We start from the raw sequence: 24811 nt of genomic DNA on the forward strand, positions 1-24811 counted from the left end.
AACTCAACTAACATCAAATTTGCTTTCTGCAACGTCTTCTGACATACAGTAACACTTTCTCACTGTCACAACTCTTTCGTCACACCCACTGTCACAACGGTGACCTTTGATTCTGTTACACTTCTGTAACTGTTCTTCTCTTCTGTAACAATCCATTAGTCATACTACTCTTCATCCGTAACAGTTCTCCTTTGTAACACCCAAGCTGTTACAAAATAACACTTTTTTTTTTTACGCACATCAGCAAAACTAGAACTCACTTGATATTAGGGTCGTGAAACCCCAAACCACCAGCAAACTACTAGAAGAATAGAGTTGTTGTACCAGCTTGAGCTCTTTCTCTATAATCACCATCGTGATCAACCATGGTTATCAACCATCAACGCCGGAAGTCAAACAACCCAAATTCTTCTGCAACTCTGCTTCGTCTGCAACCATGGTTATCAAATACCAACCCAAATTCGTCTACAACTTTTTCAATTCTTCAACACCGCTACCAAACTCAAACAATACCAGAGCAACACAACTTCTATCGTCAGCAAAACAAAAAACTTTCCGTTCAACACAACGTTATAATGGCAGCATCATCTCGGCAACCACAGCAGCCACAGAACCCTACAACTCTCATCGAGTTTCTTCAATGGCAGCAACCAACCATCTTCGTAGTACCAGAACCACACGTCAACAACTCCATGAATATCAGCATCTCTGACTCTCATCTTCTGTCACCATCACGATAAAATTGTTAGAGTTTTTCTCTGTATTTCTCACGCAAAACAGATTCAAACTCCATTAACCCGATCAAACAATAACAACAGCTCGTCTTGTCACTTGGTGAAGACTCACACGGACACAGCTTGCATCAGATTTTGAAGTAGCAACTACAATAGTAACAGCTCCATCTTCACCTTGCTCACGTTCTTCCATCTCCATTACTTCCTTGCTTGCAAACGAATATTCCAGCAACAACTTTTTTTTTTTTAACGATGCACCCACACAAACAAATCCCTCACGAACACTAAGAACACCAACAATGCAAATGTCAGCAATCATCAACAACAGCCATTACTCCTCCTCAAACTCTGTATTCTTTGAACTGCCATAGCTCTTCCGTCTCTATTGACGACAGTGTCAACAACAGCTACCGAGCTCAGCAATATGAGCAACAACAACAATCATTCTCAAACTCAAATCAAAAACAAAACACAAACAAAACTCAGCAATATGAGGGCAGCGGAAGCGTGGTGGGCCCATAACCTACAGGTCCCAGGATCGGAACCTGGCTCTGATACCAAATGTAGGATCGAGCAAGAGAGAGGAGAGTACAGCGCGGAAGCAAATAAACGATTACATTGATAATCAGTTTTGGTGTACATTAACTCATGGATTACTAGCCTACTTATAGTCTCACAAACTTGACAATCACTCAAACGACTTTCTTAATAAAAACAAACTCTAAATAAAGCACACTTCTAGAAACACAAAGAAACTCTAAAACAAGCAACCGACACAATTTTCTCTTCTAGTTAACCCAAACTTCTAAATATCGCACAGTGTGTCAACAGCTTCTGTTGATCCAACTTGACTGCGTCAACTGCAACAGTTGATCCACGACCCAAATCCATATCTTGGTTTAACTTCCAACACTCCGTCTTCGGGTTTTTCATGAAAATGTAAAAATTGTTGGTGATGATGATAATAATGATTACAGTTAATGGTGATTTGTTCAGCAAAATTACTTCCAATGCTTGTTTATCCTTGAAATTCTACACCAATGACGAAAAATTGTTATTATTTCTTTTTTAACTAAATCCGCGGTTAATCCGCATCCAGTCCGTATCACCCGTTGATCCGCCGATGTCAAATCCGCGGGTGATTGGGTCGGACACGGTTGGATTTTCCAAATCCGCAACTTTAACGGTTTGGACGCAGGTGACCCCTAATCCGCATCCGTCCGCCCGTTGCACACCCCTATTTGTTGATATAACACATTTCTCTCTCCAGAAAACTTTCTCTTCAAAGTTCCAACAAAATCCTAACATTGTTTGAGCAATCTCTGGGTTAGATGAGCTCTTTTAGAGCTGAACATTTATAGGTGCACAAGACTTAGCAGTTGGTTTAGCCGTCGAAGCAGCCATTTTGGCCTCTTTCTCTGTAGTCAAAGTTTTCATCCCCTTGGTGGAAGAATCAATAGCATCAATCATAAACGAAGGAATTGCACAACCTTTACGACAAAGAATTTTATTCTTTATATCAATGTATTAAGCATTGGCGACAAAGAATTTTATTCCTTATAATAGATTATGAAGAACTACCACCTTATGATAAAAATTTTTATTCCTTATATCAATGGATCAAGCATTGACAAGTGTGCCTATTAGGAAAATAGGTAGTGTTACATTCAGATCACAAACCATTGGAGTACCTACACGCACAGACGAAACTACAACAAGCCCGACACATGAAGTGGATGTCTTACTTGATGACTTACAACATTCTCATTAAGTACAAGAAGGGAGTAACAAACAAGTTAGCAGATATGTTATCTCTTCCACCAGTTCGAGCATTACTGGTATCCATGAGGATTCAACCATTGTTCCTCAAGAGTATGCAGAGTCATACCATCTAACAAAGACTTCAAGAAGGTGTTAAAAGGTATAAATAGTGGATTAAAAGGTGAGTTCGAACTCCGATATGGATTGTTATACAAAGGTCAATTACTTTGCTTTCCAAAAGATGGGGATCGTTTATAATGGTTGACAGAGGCACACACTTCCCGAGTTGTTGGACACTTTGGGATGAATGAAACTCTACTTAACCTTCGTCGTTATGTGTTTTGGACAAAAAAGCAAGACGATGTGGGTAAGTTAGTGAGAGGGTATAAGTTATTGTGTAGCACATCTAAACTTTCCAACAAGAAACGTGGGTTATATCTACCACTACCAGTACCATCAAGACCTTGGGAGAGTATTTCTATGGATTTTCTTGGTGGGTTACCAAAGATCAAGTCTGGTTATGATTATTTGTTCGTTTTGGTCGACCGATTCAACAAGATGATCACATTAATTCCGTGTACAAGGACGGTAATGGGAGCCGGTGCAGCAAAGCTTTTCTTTGAGCATGTGTGGGAGCATTTTGAGATACCTAATTCAATTATTTCTGATAGGGATAGTCGGTTCCTTAGTCATTTTCGGGATTCTTTATAGAAGATGATGGACACTAGGTTGAACAACAGTACATCGTTTCATCCACAGACATACGGACAAACAGAAGTGTCCAGCAGGACTATGGTTCATATGTTAAGGGGATATAATTCCAAGCATACTAAAACTTGGGATGAGAGTTTACTATATCCACAGTTTGTTTTCAATAGAGCAGTTCACAATTCTTCGAGGAAATCTCCTTTCTGGAAGTGCTATGGTTACTTACCACATAGCCCTTTTGATATAGTATTTTCTAGTGACACGTCAATGGGGTGGAAGGAAGAAAGTGAAGGACAAAAGGCACATAAGTTCTTGGAGAAGATATCTCAGAGTCACGCGACTGTTGAAGCATAATTAAAGAAGTCACAAGCCAAATACAAAGCAAAACATGACATGCATATTGTGCATTGTAATTTCGGTATTGGTGACTTGGTATGGTTAAAATTAGGTAAGGAACGACTGAAGGGGGAAGGTAAGCAGTTGAAGCCATTGAGATATGAACCTTTTCGTATTCTCGATCAGATTGGTGACAATGCCTTTCGTCTGGATTTACCACCTTATCTAGGAATATACTCGACTATAAATGCCAAATACTTGAAGTTGTTTGAACCACCATTACTAGATGATGACGGTGACGATACTATGATCTTACCACGATTAGAAGACTTATGGATCGATAGTGAGGAACCACTCAAGGAAGACTGCATATTGGAGCGAAGAGTGACCAAAAACACGACAATGAGAGAAAGAAGCTTTTCTAATTGGACGTAAAGGTCAAGTTCCCAGCAAGGCCAAGTAGTTTAACAAGGAAAAAAGAGACTCTTGAGTTCCTTAACCTTCATTTTTTAACTTTCACCGGAGTTCAAATTCTTAGAAGAGGGACCCATGATACAGGTGTATCCCTACTCCTCTTAGGAACTTAGTAAACCTCAAGCTAAGTTGAGGGAAGAATCATATATTAGGAAGGAAACCTTATTTGGGCAGAATTCCTAATTAGGAAAGAGTTTTGTTTTAGGCAACATTCTTAATTTAGGAAATAGATTCCTAATAGAAGACCTTATCGGCTGAGTACGATGATAGTCTAGAAATAGGGAGGTTTTGTTGTTAACTTAACACACAGACCTAGAAAAAGCTTGTAGACAAATACATGTGTTATTGTCAAAGGCAAGCTTAGCAAACAGTTAAGGGTTAACCACTGTTTAGAGAGATTGTGAGCGTAACAAAGAGAGAATTGTAATCGTTTTCTTGTTCATAATCTAGAGAAGATATATTTTTTTTCGAATTACTTCTTTGTGTTATTATTCTGAATTCTGCCTTTATAATAATTGTCACCTAGGTATAGAACCCATACGTATCAGATAAAGCAAAGTTGAAGACCCAACTGCGGTTACTGGAAATGATGTCGCTAACTGTACTCCACATATTGGTTAACTTCTTGTTATATAAAAAAAAAGAGTGCAAATTTGTGCACTCCTCTTAAATCGGGGTGCACAATCCTCCCTTCCTGATTGGAGGAGATATATTTGATATTTTTGCATAAAATATAATTTTTTAATTTTTATACGTATTTAGTGCCATTGTTTATCGCTTTTAATTATTCACCTAGACAAACTCCTTTTTTTCTTCCTCCATTAAATCATCTCTGTATACAAGCTTGAACCAGAAGAGGAAGACATGCTAAAAAAACAAAAAACAAGAGGGAAATCGATTCAACACTTCCTTTAATTTCTAAATAAATCTCTAGCTGCTTTGCTGAATTCACTCTTCGCTCACAAACCTGAACCCTTCATTTTCTCTCCAACTATCCATAAACTGAAGTTGCCGGTTGTTTGTTAATTAGTCAAACAAAAAAAGAAGCTTAAATCTTTGATTAATAATTATTGTCATATTTTCCCAGAACTTCGGTAGGTATGTATCAAAATTTGAGAATGTTAATATGATATATGATTATCAATTAGCATCATCAGATCCATTCTATGGATGTTGTTATGATTACACCAGTACAACACTTAACATTATTTATTAGCTTTGATCTAATAGAACCAACAGTTAATCAAGTGTAAAAATAGGAATTCATCTACCAAATTTTCTTTTGTTAAGAACCTCTTTTTATTTTGCAGCAAAATGGTATAATTTTTACCGAAGAAAGAAATGTGAAACAAGAAGAAGAAAGAGGGAACGAAATAATACCAAACATAAACTCGGAGAAATTTGTGCTGAAAATAAAAAATACAATAAAAATAAATAAATAGAAAACCACTATCCGGTTTTCCTGATATATCTCCTCCAATCACAAAGGGAGGAATGTGTACCCCGGAAAGTCTAGAAATAGGGAGGTTTGGTTGTTAACTTAACACACAGACCTAGAAAAAGCTTGTAGACAAATACATGTGTTATTGTCAAAGGCAAGCTTAGCAAACAATTAAGGGTTAATCACTATTTAGAGAGATTGTGAGCGTAACAAAGAGAGAATTGTAATTGTTTTCTTGTTCATAATCTAGAGAAGATATATTTCTTCGAATTACTTCTTTGTGTTATTATTCTGAATTTTACCTCTATAATAATTGTCACCTAAGTATAAAACTCATACGTATCAGGTAAAGCAAAGTTGAAGACCCAACTGCGGTTACTGGAAATGATGTCGCTAACTGTACCCCACATATTGGTTGACTTCTTGTTATAAATATAAAGAAATGGAAATTCCAATTTCAAAATATCAGCTAATCCATGTATCATGCCAAAAAAAAAGAAGAAGGTGAATTTCCACTTCTCAAAGTGCAAACTCAATTATTCTGCATTATAGATTTAATCTTCAAGACTTCCACAAACCACGACCCCGAGGTATAGTTGTATCCCCGGGCATTGTTCTTAAATGCCAGCCCCTGTCTTCTCCTTGATGATCCTGCACCATAAGCCTCGCGTTTTTAGGGGCCACTCAAAAGGATTCAGGGGCCATCAATTTATATCCATCCAAAGACTCTAGTTAAGGGGTACCCTATATGATATTGAAGTTACATAAATGCCCTTCTGGTAAAACTGTATAAAAACCAAATCAAAAAAAATTCTACTCATTTCAACTCTTCTTCTTCCGGTTTCATATCTTCCGATTGTGGAAGAAAAAAAACTTTCCCTCGTTCAACCGAAACATTGCCGCGAATCGTAAAATCAAAACATCGTCGATTCGTTTATAAAACAATGGATAAGGGAAATGAAACCCACAGACCTAGAACCAAAAATGTTGCTCGGGGTATCGATCCAAAGATTGGGATTTTAGCAAGAAATAAAGAAGTTCTTGCTGCAAATGAAGAAGAACGCGAAGAACGCGAAGAAGAAGTACCCGGCAATGTAGTCGGTGGTAGCGATTCCGATAGTCAAACACTTCGTCAACTTCAAATGGCCCCAATTAGGTAAGAATCTATCATTTTTGGGGTTTATTTCGCTTTAATTCGACGAATCGAGAAAAAATATTTCTAGGGTTTTCGGTTATTTATCCAGATTCGGGCGATATTCATGCTTATTTACTACTTCCGAATGTAGTCGTGTTCTTCATTTCTCAAGAACATCGACAGTATTCGGGAGAAATATTTGGTATATCTGCCGAATATTGTTGGCCATATCTTCCTGGATACAAATGGTAATAATCGGTAGTTTAATGAATTTTTTGCTCCCGAATATATTAAGTAGACACACAGTATTCGGAAGTAACACTCACTACCGAATATATATTGAAAAAATCTCAAAATTTCTGATATAGGAAAAATCTCATTTTGGGGCCAGTATTTATTCGGAAGACAATATAATGTTTTATACCTCCGATTGTGTAGATAAAATTTTAGAGTTTCTGAACTCCAGTTGATGAATATTCGGTTGTAAACATGTTTAGTTATATTCCGATTGTTTTTCATTCGGAAAAATATGTGTCTTCTTACTTCCGAATTTGTTTATTCGGGTTATAGTTGTGTACTTTGCTTCCGATTGTGTAGGATGAAAAATTTAGAGCTTCTGAACTCCAATTGATGCATATTCGGTTGTAAATATGTTTAGTTAGCTTTCGATTGTTTTGTATTCGGGAACAGTATGTGTCTTCTTACTTCCGAATGTGTACATTCGGGTTATATTTCCATACTTTGTCTTCCGATTGTATAGTTTGTAAATATTGTTCCTTTCTTTGTTGTTTAGACAAAGTCGAGAAAGGAGGAAGAAAGTGACAGCTAGTGCTAGGAGGGAAAGGAGTGCCAAAGATAATTCAAGTGCTCAACAAAGCTTAAAGAACAAAGCAGTCAACAAGGAGTGCAACCAAGTGCTGAACAAAGTGTAGAACAACAAGGCAGTGAACAAGGGGTGCAACCAAGTGTTGAACAAGCCGCTCAACAAAGTGCAGAACCAACTGCTCCACAAGTTACACCCCACCATGAAATTGAACCAGTTGATCCAGTGCCAAGAGTAGAAGAAGAAGGACAACCAAGTGGTACCCAAAAAGCCAAAAAAGGAAAAGATGGTGTAAAGAAGGATATTGCTAAGAAAGCATCACATCTTGTCCCTCAGCACTTGAAGAAAAAGGGTATTCCAGCAGGCACAATCCTTGGGCTACCAGCGGATGGAGGAAAATTGTTATTTGGATACAAAGACTCATGGGCCAGAGAAATATACGAAACCGAGGTAATAAAATTATTATTTTTTATTAATGTATTGTCTATGTGTTATATCATAATATTTGTATTAAGGATTTTTTTATGTACTTTAATAGGATCATCAAGATGCGGTCCGTCTACTCAAACCTACCGCCGCACCAACAAAAATGCTTGCGTGGCCTTTATCCGGTGAATGTGAAAGGTTCAAGTCAATTGTTGCCAACTCGGGGTTAGCTAATGCCGCCGAGAATTCATTGTTGGAACATGATCGTGTGGCCATATCGGCGTTCGTGGAGAGAATGTATCCTGATACCGATACTTTCCATATGCCGTTTGGGGAGATGACGATTACCCCAGATGATGTTGTGCAGATTCTTAACCTTCCCGACCAAGGCACAACTGTGAAGTTTAACTACACAAAGCAGTTAAGTTGGGCACAACTTTATGCTCTAACTAAAAAGTGCTTAGGTTGGGATGAAGAGACAACAACAGCAGAGTTTAGGAGGCATGCAAGTTACAGAACAAGACAGATCAACATTATAGCTTTGATGAATATGTTCCGAGGCACCTTGGAGAAGGAAAAGAATGGAACGTTAACTGATGAGCAAGTGAACCACACTGCCACCGCATATCTCCTTTGTGTATTGGGATGTGTCATATATCCCCAATACTTCTGGCAACCGGATCGACGCCAACCTCATACAACTTTTGGATCCTCTTTATGAAGTCGGTGACTATTCTTGGGGCACGGCATGCCTAGCATTCTTGATGGAAGAGTTGAGAAAGGCTTCGAGGCTAGGAACCTGCCAAGTTGCCGGGAACATGGCTCTATTGCAGGTTTTTTCTTTAACTCTATAACTCACTCTATAGTTATTTGGTAGACAATACATATGATGCATATTCATAACTCCAAATGACGCATATTCGGTAGGCAATGATCCATCTCTTTTTCCGAATGTTGGTTATTCGGTGGCTAGGTACTTATTTTTGTTTCCGATTATATATATTCGGAAATATTCTTTTGATATTAGCACCGAATAAACAGGCCAGAAAAACTACAGGTTACTGAACTCCAAATGACGCATATTCGGTAGGAAATGATCCATCTCTTTTTCCGAATGTTGGTTATTCGGTGGATATGTACTCAGTTTTATTTCCGATTATATATAATCGGAAATATTCATTTGATATTAGAACCGAATATACATGCCAGAAAAACTATAGGTTACTGAACTCCAAATGACGCATATTCGGTAGGAAATGATCCATCTCTTTTTCCGAATGTTGGTTATTCGGTGGCTAGGTACTTATTTTTGTTTCCGATTATATATAATCGGAAATATTCATTTGATATTAGAACCGAATATACAGGCCAGAAAAACTATAGGTTACTGAACTCCAAATGACGCATATTCGGTAGGAAATGATCCATCTCTTTTTCCGAATGTTGGTTATTCGGTGGATAGGTACTCAGTTTTATTTCCGATTATATATAATCGGAAATAATGTTTGGAAATTACTACCGAATATACACAATCTATTTACTAAAACTTGGTTTCTTATGTATATAGGCATGGATCTATGACCACTTCCCTATCCTGAAGTTGGCCGGAGAGAACCCGGGGTGGTGCAAAGGTACTCCTAGAGGAACAAAGTATACATTTGAAGACAACCGTTCTAGGACAAAAGAGCAGCAGTTGATTCGCATGAGAGAGATTTTGGACCAATTGAAGGCCTCGGACGTATGCTTTGATCCATACAAGGAAGATCGAGCCAGTGGGCTTATAAATGGTCGGTCGGACTTGTCCCTTTATTTTGGACCATTGTGGCAACCCACAGGATATGTGATGTATAACCCCTCTAGGGTGATGCGACAACACATGTATATACAACATCAACCTGTGGAGAAAATAGGGGATTACTACAAATTGGAGTTGGAGTTGTGCTCTTCTGGTGGTGATAATCTCACGATTGTTCACACAGGCCCACCTACTGTTCTTGATAACTGGGATAAGAGGAATGACTTCATTATCGACACTGGTAGACGAACCACCCGAGGTGATGAAAATTCTCCAGACTATATGAGTTGGTATAACAAGGTATCACATCTTTTGGTTATCCGTGAAATCAAATCCAACACTACTGCGGCGGGTTCAAGTTATAATTGTATCATCAAAGACAAACCAGCTGGTTATGATAGACTGGTGTGTGTTCTTATATTTTTGTTCATTTTATATTATTCCTATAAATCTTAGGTAATTACCGTTTGATGTTATGTCATTACGTATAAAAAACAGGTGAATAGGTTCAAGCGTGTTTCCAAAATGTTAACTGCATGCCTGAAGAGCGGAGATCCCATGCCAGCTGAGAAGATCAAAGAGGATAGAGATCTAGTTGATAATATGGATAACGAATATTATGATGCCCAGTTTGGGGAGAAAGTCACGAAGAGGCATCAGCCCAAGGTGGCAGTATCAAAGACGGGTAAAAGAACTCGAGCTTCATCGAGCGCTGAAGCTGCTCCAACTGAAGGTGCTCAAACCCGTGGTCGTGCAGGACTGGCAGGTAGTCACGGTCGTAAAGTAAAGAAGAGAAGATAAATAACAATGATTTGTGTTGTACATTCGGAAGTTTGGGTAACTAAGTTAGACAAGTTCAAATGACAATGATTTGTGTGGTACATTCGAAAATTTTGGTAACTAAGTTAACTTCCGATTATTTCAAGTTCAAAATTTGAAAAGTATCAGTTTTTCCCAAATTATGATTTTTGGGCCATCGTACATGCGGGACTTTACAAAAAAAATTATCCTCCGAATATTACAAGTTCAAAACAAACCATGCCATGGCTCTAGGTGGTTCCAAGGGCCAATATAGAAGGTTAGACAGCCCATATTCGGAAGTTTTGGTAACTAAGTTAACTTCCGATTATTTCAAGTTCAAAATTTGAAAAGGATCAGTTTTTCCCAAATTCTGATTTTTGGGCCATCGTACATTCGGGACTTTACAAAAAAAATTATCCTCCGAATATTACAAGTTCAAAAAAAACCATGACATGGCTCTAGGTGGTTCCAAGGGCCAATATAGAAGGTTAGACAGCCCATATTCGGAAGTTTTGGTAACTGAGTTGACTTCCGATTATTTCAAGTTCAAAATTTGAAAAGTATCAGTTTTTCCCAAATTCTGATTTTTGGGCCATCGTACATTCGGGACTTTACAAAAAAAAATATCCTCCGAATATTACAAGTTCAAAACAAACCATGCCATGGCTCTAGGTGGTTCCAAGGGACAATATAGAAGGTTAGACATCCCATATTCGGAAGTTTTGGTAACTGAGTTGACTTCCGATTATTTCAAGTTCAAAATTTGAAAAGTATCAGTTTTTCCCAAATTCTGATTTTTGGGCCATCGTACATTCGAGACTTTACAAAATAAATTATCCTCCGAATATTACAAGTTCAAAACAAACCATGACATGGCTCTAGGTGGTTCCAAGGGCCAATATAGAAGGTTAGACAGCCCATATTCGGAAGTTTTGGTAACTGAGTTGACTTCCGATTATTTCAAGTTCAAAATTTGAAAAGTATCAGTTTTTCCCAAATTCTGATTTTTGGGCCATCGTATATTCGGGACTTTACAAAAAACATTATCCTCCGAATATTACAAGTTCAAAACAAACCATGCCATGGCTCTAGGTGGTTCCAAGGGCCAATATAGAAGGTTAGACATCCCATATTCGGAAGTTTTGGTAACTGAGTTGACTTCCGATTATTTCAAGTTCAAAATTTGAAAAGCATCAGTTTTTCCCAAATTCTGATTTTTGGGCCATCGTACATTCGGGACTTTACAAAAAAAAATTATCCTCCGAATGTCTTATTCGGAGGGAATACGTGTATCGTTAGCAACCGATTGTAGTGCATCATTGATACGAAACCTCAACGACCATATTTTCAGAAACCTCAACGGCCATATTTTCAAAAATTAGAGCCGTTGGAACTCTAATCTATATAAGGAGGGTAACCCCTCTCAGTTATTATTGAGTAAAAAATCAGAATGAAAAACCTTTTCAATGGCAAGTCCATCATCAATCAACAACATACTTCGAAGATGCAAGCGAACAACTACATCAATTGCAGCAATGGAAGAAGAAATACAAAAAAGGAACAAACAACCCAAAAAAATTAAACCATCGTTAGTGGAAACGAAGGAGGAGGAAGAGGAAATCAAGGCTAAGAAGTGAGGTGAAGAACAATTCCATCATAGAGAAAGATTAAAACAAGTTGAGGAAGAGACCGAATGGATAAAAAATTATTACATTGTGAAAGATCTACCCAAAGAACAGCAGGACGATCGTATATTTTGGATTAACGTTTCATTGGGTCCTTTTGTTGGTAAGTACAAGAAGCCACGCCACAATCTTTCTTACTCTTAAACCGATAAAATGCATTTCATTCACAAATGCCATTACGATTCTTCTATCTTTAACCGACTCGTTGCAAGCCGTTCTTGTGGGTGCAAACGTTATGCTAAGTCCATACATAGGAGGAACAAAGAAATGTACCACGCAATTCAAAACGTCCGCTAGGAGATATCCAAATTTAGGCATTGTCATCCAATACTTGGATCCGATTGTCTTCAATCCTTTTCGGAACTTCACACGCGCAACTAAGTCTTTGAACTCTTGTTCTTTGTCATATCTATCTCCTCGCCTCATCATCTCCATATAAAAACCCTTGTCCTTCACTAGTTGTACCGCCATCTTATTTCTTAAATATTGGAATTGGGTGACATCTTCGATATCCGCCTCTCCAAAGTAACCCATTTGTTCCGTAGCAACGTGAAACCCACAATTTCCATCCCCATCAACCTCGTCGGTCGACAAAACAAATGGAATGATAAGTGGAGGGAGTTGTTCCAAATACTCTTTGTATATTGTATATGTGGATCGATTTGGTCTTCCATTAAGATCTCTAAGGCAACGAAGAGTACCTTTGTCCTCTTTTATAGTAAGAATTTTCATTGATTGGGTTTGTTGCGAGGCGTTCATTTTCTCAACAACTTCTTCGACAACATTGGGTTGACTTACTTGAGAAGGCTCTGTAGAGATCTTTGGCCTTACTTGTCGGGTGGTTGGTCCACTTTGATCATTTCTTGGACGACCTCTTTTCTTAGGTTCCGGCTCATCTTCAAATTCGGCTTCCGAACGCTCGTGCCTAGACAATATTCTTTTATTAGACAAATACTCCTTCAACTCTTTTCTTTGGATGGTCCTCGACACTTCGGTGTTCGGCCTACCGGTGTTCTTTTGCTTAATAGGTTCATCAACCTCCCTTAAAGAAGGGTGAAGGGCTTCCTCCAAATTATGCATCAATATTTGCTTTTGGTGCCGTTTGATGTAGCGTAACGCTCGGCTATTCGTGCACACAATTCCGACTCCAAGAAAGACGGACCATCAACTACCGGGGTGTTCGGAGTGAAATTTAATTGCTTCCAAAATGGTGAATATCATCGATGTCAATCACTTCAACATACCTACCCAACTTATGACGACACGGGAGTCCAATACCTATCATATCCTTGCAAACACAAACCGTATTCTCGTCATCATAAGTTTTATATAACTTCAATTGTTTCATCATCATGCGATTTATTGCCCATCTTGAAACTTTATGAACAACTCCCCTTAGAAGCAATTTTTCCTTAATATGTTCCATCGGGAATTGGTGTACACTAAATTGCATACATTTCCTAATCTTTACGAGATCACGATTGGTGAATTCATGGATTGCTTCTTGGATCGACACAACTCCATTTTGACTACCAATTAGTATTTTCTTTAGTCGACCATGAGACCCCTCCGCAATGCTTGTCGCCTCGTTCTTGAAGTTACGATATTCATATGTCCATGCAAACACAAACCTCTCCTTAATCGTTAACCATTGTTTTTTACAATACTCAACCGGTTTTGGGTAGTCCGTGCCGTATTCATCCTCAAATTTCTTCAAGTTACATTCGTAAATTTCCTCGGTCATCGACCAAACGATTTTGTCCCATGCTTTCATGAACATTTTCCAAATAATTCCATCCTCCTTCCACTTTTCTTCAAATAGCCTATCCTCTTCCTTACGTTCTTCCACGGTTAATTTACTAATGCGCTCATCCTCTTCCTTTGACCTCTTGGTACCCTTCCTTGGTCTTTTAGCTTGGAAATGATGATGGCAATTGGTTTTGAGATTGCATTGAATGTGCCACGTACATTGCAAGTTTTGGGCTTCCGGAAACACTACCGCTATTGCATGCATTAAGGCTTGATCGTTATCCGTTACAATAACCCTTGGAAAATTATCACCGTTATAAATGGACCTCAACGTCTCCAACATCCAAATGAAACTCACATTGTTCTCATGATCCATTAAACCCCATGCAATCGTAAACGTGTTTTTGTCCGAAGTATGGCAAGCAATGTTCAACAACGATGTTATACTTGTTTGTCTTATAAGTAGCATCTATCAACAAAATTTGATGAAAGCATTGAGCCAATTGGATCATTTCGGGATGTGCCAAGAAAATACGAACCACTATACCATCCTTTTCTTCCCTTCTCAAGGTGTAGCCGTGTAACTCCGCTAACCACTCCGATTGTTGCATGACCGTTCTACCATCCCATTCAGTCCTTTTGATCGTAGCTAGGGCCGACTTAATTGTAGACAAAGAAGACAAGTTGTCGGGGTCGTCCGCCTTTATTTTACTTAAGATCGCACTCGCTTTTTGGATCCGCATAGACCTCACCGTCTGCATTTGATGTGGTTTTAACTTGGCAACCATTACATGTCCAATTAAATCCAACGGATCATCATGGTGTGTGACAACCGTTATCAACTTTATACATTTTATACTCTTTACCTTTAATACCATCGGGCTTATAGAAGACAATCTTAAATGGGCATCCTATCTTCTTGGTATTGCTTCGGTATTTCCTATTCGTCTTCCGTACGTACTTACTATTCTTTCCCTCGTGACTCTTTCGCGTCCCACCTCGCTCACAAATCATTTCAAATCGAGTGTCACTAACATGATTATTTTGAACTACCACGCACATGTTATCTTTTGCCTTGTTCATAAGCCATTCCTTTGCCTCCTTCTTACTTCCAAATGTCTAAACGTGCATAAAACAAAACAAATCTAATAAGCATAACCATTTAACATATAAATTTTGAAAAAAAAGAAAAGTAGTAATGAGTATACCAAATCGTTTGCATAGTATAGGGAAGTGTCGGGCCTCAAATAGAAATCATCAACAAACTCTTCAACGGCCTGCATATGAAAGCAACAAATTATTATACAATAATCGGAGGTTATTAAATAAGTCAAACTCCGAATATACTATATTCGGAATCCTATCGGTTACCCAAAACCCGATTTATGCAAATGAATGTACACAGTTTACTGAGTGCAAAAAATGATATAATCGGAATCTAAAATATAGTAAAACAGCCGAATATAAATAACCGGGAGATAACTTTAATCGATAAACATCCGATTTTAAGTTTTCGGAAATTTTATTTTGAGGCCACTGTTATATTCGGCAGTCAAATAATGTTAAACTATTACCGATTGTAAAGGATAAGAATACTGAGTTTTGAAATTTTTTGAGGAATTCGTTTTTGGGGCCATTCGGAGGTAAATAACTCTACATAACTACCGAATGTAGATTTTTTTGGAAAACCAGTTTGGGGTTTTTTCTCATATTCGGCAGTAAACTACTATCTTGGAACTACCGAATATACATATTTGGTACTCAGTGTGTTATATTCGTAAGTTTATTCGAGAAATTATCTACCGAATCTGGGTAGTTCATGGCATTCAATGCATGCAATAATCGGTTTTTCTTGTTTACAAAAGCACACAAACGCATGCAAATCGAGTATTTGAGTTTCTTAACACAATACCTGTGTTTTACATGCATCGTTAGCTTCAATATCAGGCGATTCTCCATTTTCTTCCATGAAAGGGTCGTCTAGGTTTTCCTCTCCACAAAAGTTTGGATCATTCAACATATACCCCAAATCGTCTTCTCTAAACGGTCGTGAACCCTCAACATTTTGTTCTTCGCCATGATTCTCACCTTCTTCATATCCATCCATTTTTGTAGTGATAAAATGGGTTTTCTCTTTTTTCCTTCACATTCTTCTCTATAACTCTAACAACTCAAAAATGAAAAGAAATGGAAAAAATGAAACATAAATCATTCTAATACTGCACCGACTACAATCGGAAGTCTGGGTAATATTTTGGCTTCCGATTACAATCGGAGGATAACAATGTTATCATATCCAAGGGCTGGCTACATTTTCCCTTTGGGTGACCTTTTTTGTTTTATTGTTGGCCCCTAAATCCTTTTGAGTGACCCCTAAAAACGCGAGGACCATAAGGCCTGTTTTTCCTTACTGTATCACCAAATCCACTTAGACAATAAAGTCTCACTTGTAGCACCCGAATCCTTAAAAACCACTTTTTTTTTTTTTTTTTTTTTTGTCATCTAATTTGCCTACAAAAATTTACACGAATATTTTCCCGAGTCTCGCTTACTCTTATTTGTTGCGACATCCAATCGGGTAGTTCACCTGTTGCGAGGAGACACTTTAAGGGGAGTTATATATCTCGTAATTGGGTTCCTTCTCTTAATTGAAGAGATCAGAGGAAGTACCAAGGGTAGATGCGGTGGAGATGGGTGTGATATATACCGCTTCACAAACTGTCTTGGTATATCTTCTTTGTTATTCATCGTTATCGGTTACTACCTTCGTTTAAAAAAATAAATATACTTTCATTTTTTCAATCTGGCCTATCTTTTTTAAAAACATGAGGGAGTATATATTTTATAGGGGAATTTTATTTCTGGCGCAAATATTATTTTTTCTATTAGAAACACATCATTTAGATTTTATATATGGGTAACCCATGAATGACCTTGATTACAAAATAACCTTCCACGTAAATAAGGGACTGATTGTTTATTTTCTTTTATTTTTAGAAATTTGACAACTTGACAGGATAATTCTAACCATAATCCCTAAAAAAGCTCCCCGAAGTAAATACTTTCATTTGAATAATAATCCCTAAAAAACCGCCCTAAAATAACTCTCCTTTGATTACCTTAAATAAGTCGTTTTTAGTTTTCACATTTGGTCATAATCCTAATTAATTTTCATGGATTGGGTTTTGGTAATAATAATCCCTAAAAAAACGCCCTAAAATAGCTCACCTTAATTAAGTCCGTTTTTACTTTTCACGTTTCATGTGAAAATTTCAGTTTTCACATTTGGTGATAATCCTAATTTTCACGGATTAGGTTTTGTAAGACGTCTATTGTGAAAATTTTAGTTTTCATATTTTTGTGATAATAGTAATTTTCATGGATTGTGAGTTTGTAAAAATATGAAAATCCCAATTTTCACAGTTTAGCGATAATCGGCATCGTAGTTCTCACAAGGTGAAATCCGTTGCATTTTGTTGAAAATCTTGATTATCACCTAACTCGCGGAAAATTCTGGTTTTCAAAATCCAATGAAATCACAAAGTTAACTATTTGGAATCAATCGCGTCTTGTGAAAAATTGTCATTACCACCCATACATTGAAAATTCCAATTTTCATACTTTAGTGATAATTACAATTTTCACCTGTAAGTTTTATGTATAATTGCATCAAACGAAAATCCGAATGCATTATCAATTTAATCTAATCACTTAAAACATAAACAACAAATAAAAGAGGCACCTCTTCAATTTGAAAATATGATGGAAAGTTTTGACATGTATGTATATATGAGAAGACGAAAATTGAGTTATGGGATAAATACGGCTACTTGTGAACTTTCCACGCAATGCCACTATGCTTTAGTGAAATTTAATTCCTGGAATTAATTAGTAGTGATATTCCCTTGATAAAACTCTCCTATAATATCTTCCCCAAAATATCTCCCTTAAAAACCTATAGTAAGTGAATCCCATAAGAGTATCTCCAACATAAAGTGTAAAAAATCCCATGTGTCATTTTTATTTAGTCCTTTAATTTATGTGGTCTACACATAGAATAAATATAAGACTCATATATAAAAATGAAAGAGTTGGGTTCTTTAAAGCAAGGGCTATGAGGGTTGAGAGTCTCTTTCAAAATGAAAGAGTTGATCAAATTTGATCAAATTAGGTCATACTATGGATAGAGGGAAACCCCCTTTCACCCTAAACTCTATCACCTTCTCTTCCGATCGGACGAGTGTACGAAAGTCTTCCCTATACGTCTAATTATTTGCCGTTTGAAATACTTATTGGAAATACGGCAAACAGTTTGCTGTGTATAAGTAAATTGAAAACAGAAGGAAAACTGTTTGCCGTTTAAGTTGGTTTTTTTTCCAAACGGCTTTTCAAGTGCCGTGTAAATATATTTGCACTTTATACGGCTAAAAGATAGTATAGAATTTAAACGATTGAAAGAGCCTGCCGTACAAGTATAAGCCTGCACTTATTCTTAGACTACGCTCAACTTTATTAAAGTGGGGTGTGGGTTGGTTTGCAGGTTTTTGTTTGGAAGAGTTCTTCACAGTGAAGTGGTTTTTCTTGTAAGCTGGTGAAGTTGGATTAGATACTCACTTTTCTCTGGTTTTCTTGATTTCTTGTTATGGTTATTTTGTCTGTGTGGTTTTAGCATCTCTGGATTGTGCGACTTAGGGGCTTTCCTTTTTGTAGATCGGGTTTTTGCAGCTTCGCTTTTTCTTCTCTTTTTAATGGCCACAGTGAAGTTTCCACTTCTGAATGTAAGCCGGTAAACTTTTGAAACTCCAAATCTGTTACAGTCAAAATAAAAAACGGCCAATAGTTGGCCGTCCACTTTTGGTTCTTTTAAAAAAGCGGATAACAGTTTCCCGTGTAGTCTCTGGTCACTCTATCCCACGGGTGATTTTTCACTCGTTCAGATGAAGACTTGCCCATTTTGGATAGACTCTTTCAAAGTCTATCCCATAATCCTATAATCCTTGCTCTTATTTTTTTTTCCTATTAAAAAAAAAATAGCCCTTGCTCATAGAAGTTTCCACTATGGTCCTAAATTGAGAAATAATGTCGTTTGATACATGATTATAAATTGTGTACAGATCTTGTCTTTATCTCATACATAAGTTTCATTTTATGCACACCGTTTAGCTTACATCTCAGGTTCTCTCCGAACAGCAGACAATCATTGCGACTTACTAGGTTCAAGTACTTGAATGAAAAGAATTTTAATAATATTCCCAAGAGCCGGTAGTTCTGGATTGTCAGTGCAATTCAGTAATTTAGTTGGCCGCGATCAAACTTTTCAAACTTTTCCAAATGCCCATCGTGTCATCCTTGTTTTGAAAGAGAATTTGCATAGTTTGTACTATTAAGCTAAAAATCCACAGTCGGTAAGCAAAGCCACCGACTTCTTCTTTTCTAATCGAAATTTTGTTATAATACTGTAGAATAGTACACTGATTAGTAGTTCCAAATTTCCAAATACTTTGATGTCTTGATGAGGTTTTAAAATGTCACCATTTGTATGCATAGTCAGTGCGTTTCTCCAAGTATGAATTAGTCACTGTCCCTATTTTCTAATTATACCCTGTCTACTTTTCCGTGACCTTGAATATTGGAATCCTTTTGAATTTGAACAGGTATGATTTTTGACATTTTCAATGCATTTGATTACATTATCATATTATTGGTCTATTCAACCAAAAGTAATTAGGGACAGTGACTAGAAGTGTGGAAGCAGGTCGAACTAGGACGCCACACGAGAGTGTTCATATGAAGAATGTCAAGTTAACTTGCACAGTAACACAGAAGGATCTCATTAAAAAAACTCTATATTTTACTAATATTAATTGAAGTTTTCTTGTCACCATAAAAGAGTTGGACCAGAACAAAAACCTCTGTTAGTTCTTTCGTTGAAGGTCAACACCACCCTGATATTTGCAGTCGAAGTTTAATATGCCAATGACGCGATCGCAGTATTCATCAAGTTCAAACATCAATAAATTCTCAACTGTCTCTACTGTATTCAAGTTCAAACATCAATAATTCTTAAGCGACTCTCCATGAACTCATAATCATTTTTTCATGGTAACCAAAAGCAATGAATCCTAATTTTCTTATAATCTTCGTATGCCTCTGGTTTTTCACTTCCAAAATCACCTCTCAACAGAATTATTCTGAAAATTTAGTACTAGATTGTGACGGCACTGACAAAACAGGCACTATCCCTGATAACTTGGACACCTGCAACGGCAAAAACAAGTCCTGCCAAGGTTTCTTGCTATTCAAATCTCAACCTTCATATAATTCAGTTCTTACCATTTCTAAACTCACACATTCAGACCCGTCAAAACTTGCGCACGTCAACAATGTTTCATTGTCTGCGAAGTTTCCCACTAATAAAGAAGTTGTAGTTCCTGTAAACTGCTCTTGTTCAGGTAAGTATTATCAGGCCAATTCATCTTTTGTTATCCTTACTTCCCAAGACACCTACTTCTCAATTGCAAACAACACTTATCAGGGGTTATCTAGTTGTGATTCGCTCATAGACGAAAATATTTACAACGTTACAAGCTTGTTACCTGGTTATGAATTGCGAGTGCCTCTTAGATGCGCTTGCCCAACAAGTAATCAAATTCTCAATGGCACCAAGTATTTGTTAACTTACTCTGTCTATTGGGGTGATACCGTTCCTAAACTTAGTGACAGATTTAATGTAAGCATCAAGAGCATACTAGTCGCGAATGGGTTCTATGAACGTGAAGAAGATCCTACTCTTTTTCCTTTCACAACAATTTTGATTCCTTTTCAGCTGAACCAGTCAGCATCAAAACCAAGATTCACACTCTACAAATGGAGTCTCCTAATCCATACGTTCTTAACGAAAATACTAAAGGGAAGTCCAAGAGAGGATTTTACTTATGTATGGGAGTTCTGGCAGCTTCCACTGTTCTAGTCATCTCATGTATTGCTCTAATTGTTGTGTGTTTGTATCACAAGAAAAAGAAAGATAGTCAGACAGCAAAATGGGTTTTACCAAAAGAAGTAGTAGATGGAATAGCTGTTATGGACCAAGTGTTCAGAACTTTTTCACTTGATGAATTGAAGATGGCTACAAACAATTTCAGTGTGGAATTCAGATTGAAAGGCTCGGTTTATCGTGGGATTTTAGCTTGGGAAGAAGTAGCTATTAAGAAGATGAATACTAATGTCAGGGACGGAGGCATGTGAGCGCAAATGGGGGCGCTTGCACCCACTGAAATTTCAAATTTAGTAAGAATAGAGTTGGTTTTTCCATAATAATAGACTCTTGTGGGTGCAAATATAAATGGCACACTTGAAGTTATATATTTTCAAAGGGTCAAAGTTAAAACTAATAACCATTTTTTTTATTACTCCACCGAGTAGCTTAGATTGGTTTTTTATCTTCACTGAGTCACCGACAGTATCTCTTTGGAGACCACGAAAGAAAAAAGAGAACCTCTTCTCTGCATCTCTTCGACTCTTTCGCAAGATATTATTAGTTAGCTAATGATACCGATCACAAATCAGGTGAAGGTGAAGCTTAACCATGATTTCCTTTTTTATTCTATTTTCAATTCTGAAGTATATGCCATCGTTTGTTTGGATTTGGTTATTTTGAAGTTAGGGTTTTTATTCTTTTCTTAATCAAAGCAAAATTCCTCCTCGCTATAATCATAGTTTACATAAATATACTGAGATTCGTTAAAATACTAGCTAATCCATAAGTAATCAGAGTCACCCTTGTTTTTTATTTGAATTTTTAGGGTTTTCTCAAATTTATTTATTTTATTCATATTGTTCTTAATAGAAGTATGAAGTATCAATGTTCTGTTTTGTTTGATTTTTGTATATTTTGTTTGTTTACAATGTTCTAATTGAAGCATCAAATCGTCAATGTAGGTTTACGCATCCAATTCCGTGATTTATGATGAAGAAAACTCAATTGTCGATGGAGAGGTTTTACAAAAGGAAGGCGACAGTTGATTTATCATCGCCTTCAAAACGAGGTGGATCAGGTAGTGGCAGTACAAATGAACTTGGTGAACTTGCTTCTTCTTTACCTACTGAAGTGAAAAGATTAAAAGAAAGTGATGCGGTGAACTTGTTAACTGATGTTGAATTGGCAAACCTCCCTTCGGATCCAGGGCTTCGAAAACCGATTATGGATTATCATCCAAATGTTAGAAACCAAGTTCGAAGGGCATATTTGCAGAATGGGCCGTGCCAGCCTAAAAATCATAAATTTCCTAATTCATGGAAAGGTAGAAAGTTCAATCATTCTTGGTTCAAAGCTCATGAATATTGGCTAGAATACAACATATCAAAAGATAGAGTATATTGTTTATGTTGTTACTTGTTTAAATCAAGTGGTGCTAATAACTTTGCTGATGAAGGATTTTGTACTTGGAGTAAGAAATCAAGACTGCAGGTTCATGTAGGAGATATAAATAGTGCTCACAACGAAGCTCGGAAAGCCTGTGAAGACTTGTTAGATGAAAAAGTACATATTGACACAGCACTTGTTAAGCAAACAGATGAAACTAGAAGGCAATATGGAATTCGTTTGAGGGCTTCAATACAAATTGTCCGAATACTTCTAAGACAGGGTCTTGCATTTCGTGGGAATGACGAAGGTGATGATTCTGCAAATCGGGGTAATTTTCTTGAGATTTTAGCATGGCTTGGTAACATCAATGTAGAAGATTTGCAGCCTTATATTATGGAAAATGCACCGAAAAATCTGAAATTGACCTCTCCTGATGTTCAAAAAGATATTACAAGTGCTTTTTCATTTGAAATAATTGCTGCAATTATTCGAGACGTTGGTGATTCATTCTTTTCAATTCTGGTTGATGAGTCTAAAGATATTTCGTCAAAGGAACAAATGGCTATCGTTTTACGGTATGTGAAAGAAGGACGTGTTATTGAGCGCTTTGTTGGGATTGAACATGTAGCTACTACCACTGCCCTCTCACTCAAGAAAACAATCGCTAATTTCTTTTCGAGGCATAATTTAAGTTTTTCCCAGTTGCGAGGACAAGGTTATGATGGGTCTAACAACATGAAAGGTGAGTATAATGGTCTTAAGAAGCTTATTTTGGATGAAAATGAGTCTGCATATTTTATTCATTGCTTTGCTCATCAATTACAGTTAGCTGTTGTAAATGTAGCGAAAAAAGATCCAGAAATCAAGGATTTGTTTTCATTAGTTACTTGTGTGACTAATGTTGTTGGAGGATCACCTAAACGCCTTGAAATACTTCGAAAAATAAAAGGTGCTGAAATTTCTGAAGCTCTTAGCAACAATGAACTTGAAACTGGGCGAGGTTTAAACCAAGAGTCGAACCTCAAGCGTGCTGCGGATACAAGGTGGGGTTCGCACCAAAATACTTTAATTAGCTTGATTAATTTGTATTCAGCTGTGATGGGTGTACTTAGATCAGTTTCAAAAGATAAAACTTCTGATAAGAGATTTGAAGCTAGAGGTATTTTGGTTCATATGAAGTTATATAATTTTGCTTTTCGTCTTCATTTGATGAAAAATATTATGGGAGTTACAAATGATTTGTCAGAATCTTTACAAAGAAAAGACCAGGATATTGTGAATGCCATGAAGTTAGTTCGGATTTGTAAGACAAGACTACAAGAGATGAGGGATAATGGTTGGAATGATTTACTTAGTGAAGTATCTTCATTTTGTGAGCAGCATAAGATTAAGGTTGTTTGTATGAATGATTCTAGTTTAGGTAAAGGAAGAGCAAAGCGCAATGTCCAAGAAAACAGCAACGAGCATAAATACCGTATTGGGATATTTAATGCTGTTATAGATTTGCAACTAAGAGAATTGAATGATCGCTTTACTGAAACAACTACGGAGCTTCTTCTTTGTGTAGCTTGCTTATGTCCGAGTGATTCGTTTGCTGCTTTTGATAAGGACAAGTTGAAGCGCCTTGCAGAATTTTATCCAAAGGATTTTTATGAAATTGACATTGTATTACTCGATGGTCAACTTCAAAACTACATTATGGATGTGAGAACAAGCACTGAGTTTTCAAGTTTGAATGGAATTACTGATCTTGCCCGAAAAATGGTGGAAACAAAGAAAGACAAGGTCTATTCAAAGGTTTATTTACTGTTGACATTGACGTTGATCTTACCGGTTGCTACTGCCAGTGTAGAAAGACTCTTTTCTGCTATGAAAATACTGAAGACTCTATTGCGTAATAGAATGGGTGATGAGTGGTTGAACGACTGCTTACTTGTATGTTGAAAAAGTAATAATAGATAGCATCGTCAATGACATTATTATGAACCGTTTTCAGATCATGAAGCCACGCAAAGGGAGGCTGTAAGTTGGTACTTGAGTATACAATGTGAAATGGGGGAGATGATATAACATAGATTAATTAGCATCAGGTAGGGTTTACATGAATGATTTATTTTCTCCATCTTTTGGGCAGACTTATGGTTATGGGTCTTTTGATTTTTGCAGTTGATGTAGAGATGAGTTCATCTATTTTGGCGAAAATGGTAAGCTTTACATTTTTGTATATAAGTATATTAGTTGTAATGGGTTTGCTAGCTCGTTAAACAGTCATGCTTTTGAACTCCTTTCGTCTTTGTTGCAGGTATCTCAAACTTGGATTCAAAGGACAAAACTCGCATATGCAAATCATAGTCTAGTCATGTAATTTACTTTGTTGAGGAGAAAGCTGTGCTGAAAATGCTTTTGGAACTAAATTGCAGTGGAACTTGCGCACAAAGGCAAAAATTTCGAACGACGTTTTTGATTCAGTTTAAAATTTTTTTTTTGTGAATATTAGAAATTTTTTTTCGACCCCACAACCTTTAAGTCCTGGCTCCGTCCCTGACTAATGTATCCAAGGAGGTCAATATAATGCACA

The 24811-nt window shown here is 37.1% G+C and overlaps 2 protein-coding genes across 5 annotated transcripts; both read left to right on the forward strand.

The window, feature by feature from the left end:
* Positions 1-19817: 19817 nt before the first annotated feature.
* LOC113361560 (lysM domain receptor-like kinase 4) lies at positions 19818-20959 on the forward strand. Its single transcript, XM_026604767.1, has one exon. It carries the CDS (start codon positions 19984-19986, stop codon positions 20836-20838), a length of 855 nt encoding a protein of 284 aa, XP_026460552.1. The 5' UTR covers positions 19818-19983; the 3' UTR covers positions 20839-20959.
* Positions 20960-21122: 163 nt separating this feature from the next.
* Positions 21123-24805, forward strand: LOC113361559 (zinc finger MYM-type protein 1-like). Of its 4 annotated transcripts, none has more exons than XM_026604765.1 (4): positions 21123-21434; positions 21807-24323; positions 24400-24437; positions 24536-24805. In XM_026604765.1, exon 2 carries the CDS (start codon positions 21832-21834, stop codon positions 24175-24177), a length of 2346 nt encoding a protein of 781 aa, XP_026460550.1. In that variant the 5' UTR covers positions 21123-21434; positions 21807-21831; the 3' UTR covers positions 24178-24323; positions 24400-24437; positions 24536-24805. The 4 variants fall into 4 exon arrangements, with proteins under 4 accessions (XP_026460550.1, XP_026460551.1, XP_026460547.1 ...); XM_026604766.1 differs by having other exon boundaries at positions 21807-23276; XM_026604762.1 differs by having other exon boundaries at positions 21807-24437.
* Positions 24806-24811: the final 6 nt, after the last annotated feature.

The sequence above is a fragment of the Papaver somniferum genome, chromosome 3, assembly GCF_003573695.1.
Source record: "Papaver somniferum cultivar HN1 chromosome 3, ASM357369v1, whole genome shotgun sequence".
Classification (NCBI taxonomy): Eukaryota; Viridiplantae; Streptophyta; class Magnoliopsida; order Ranunculales; family Papaveraceae; genus Papaver; species Papaver somniferum.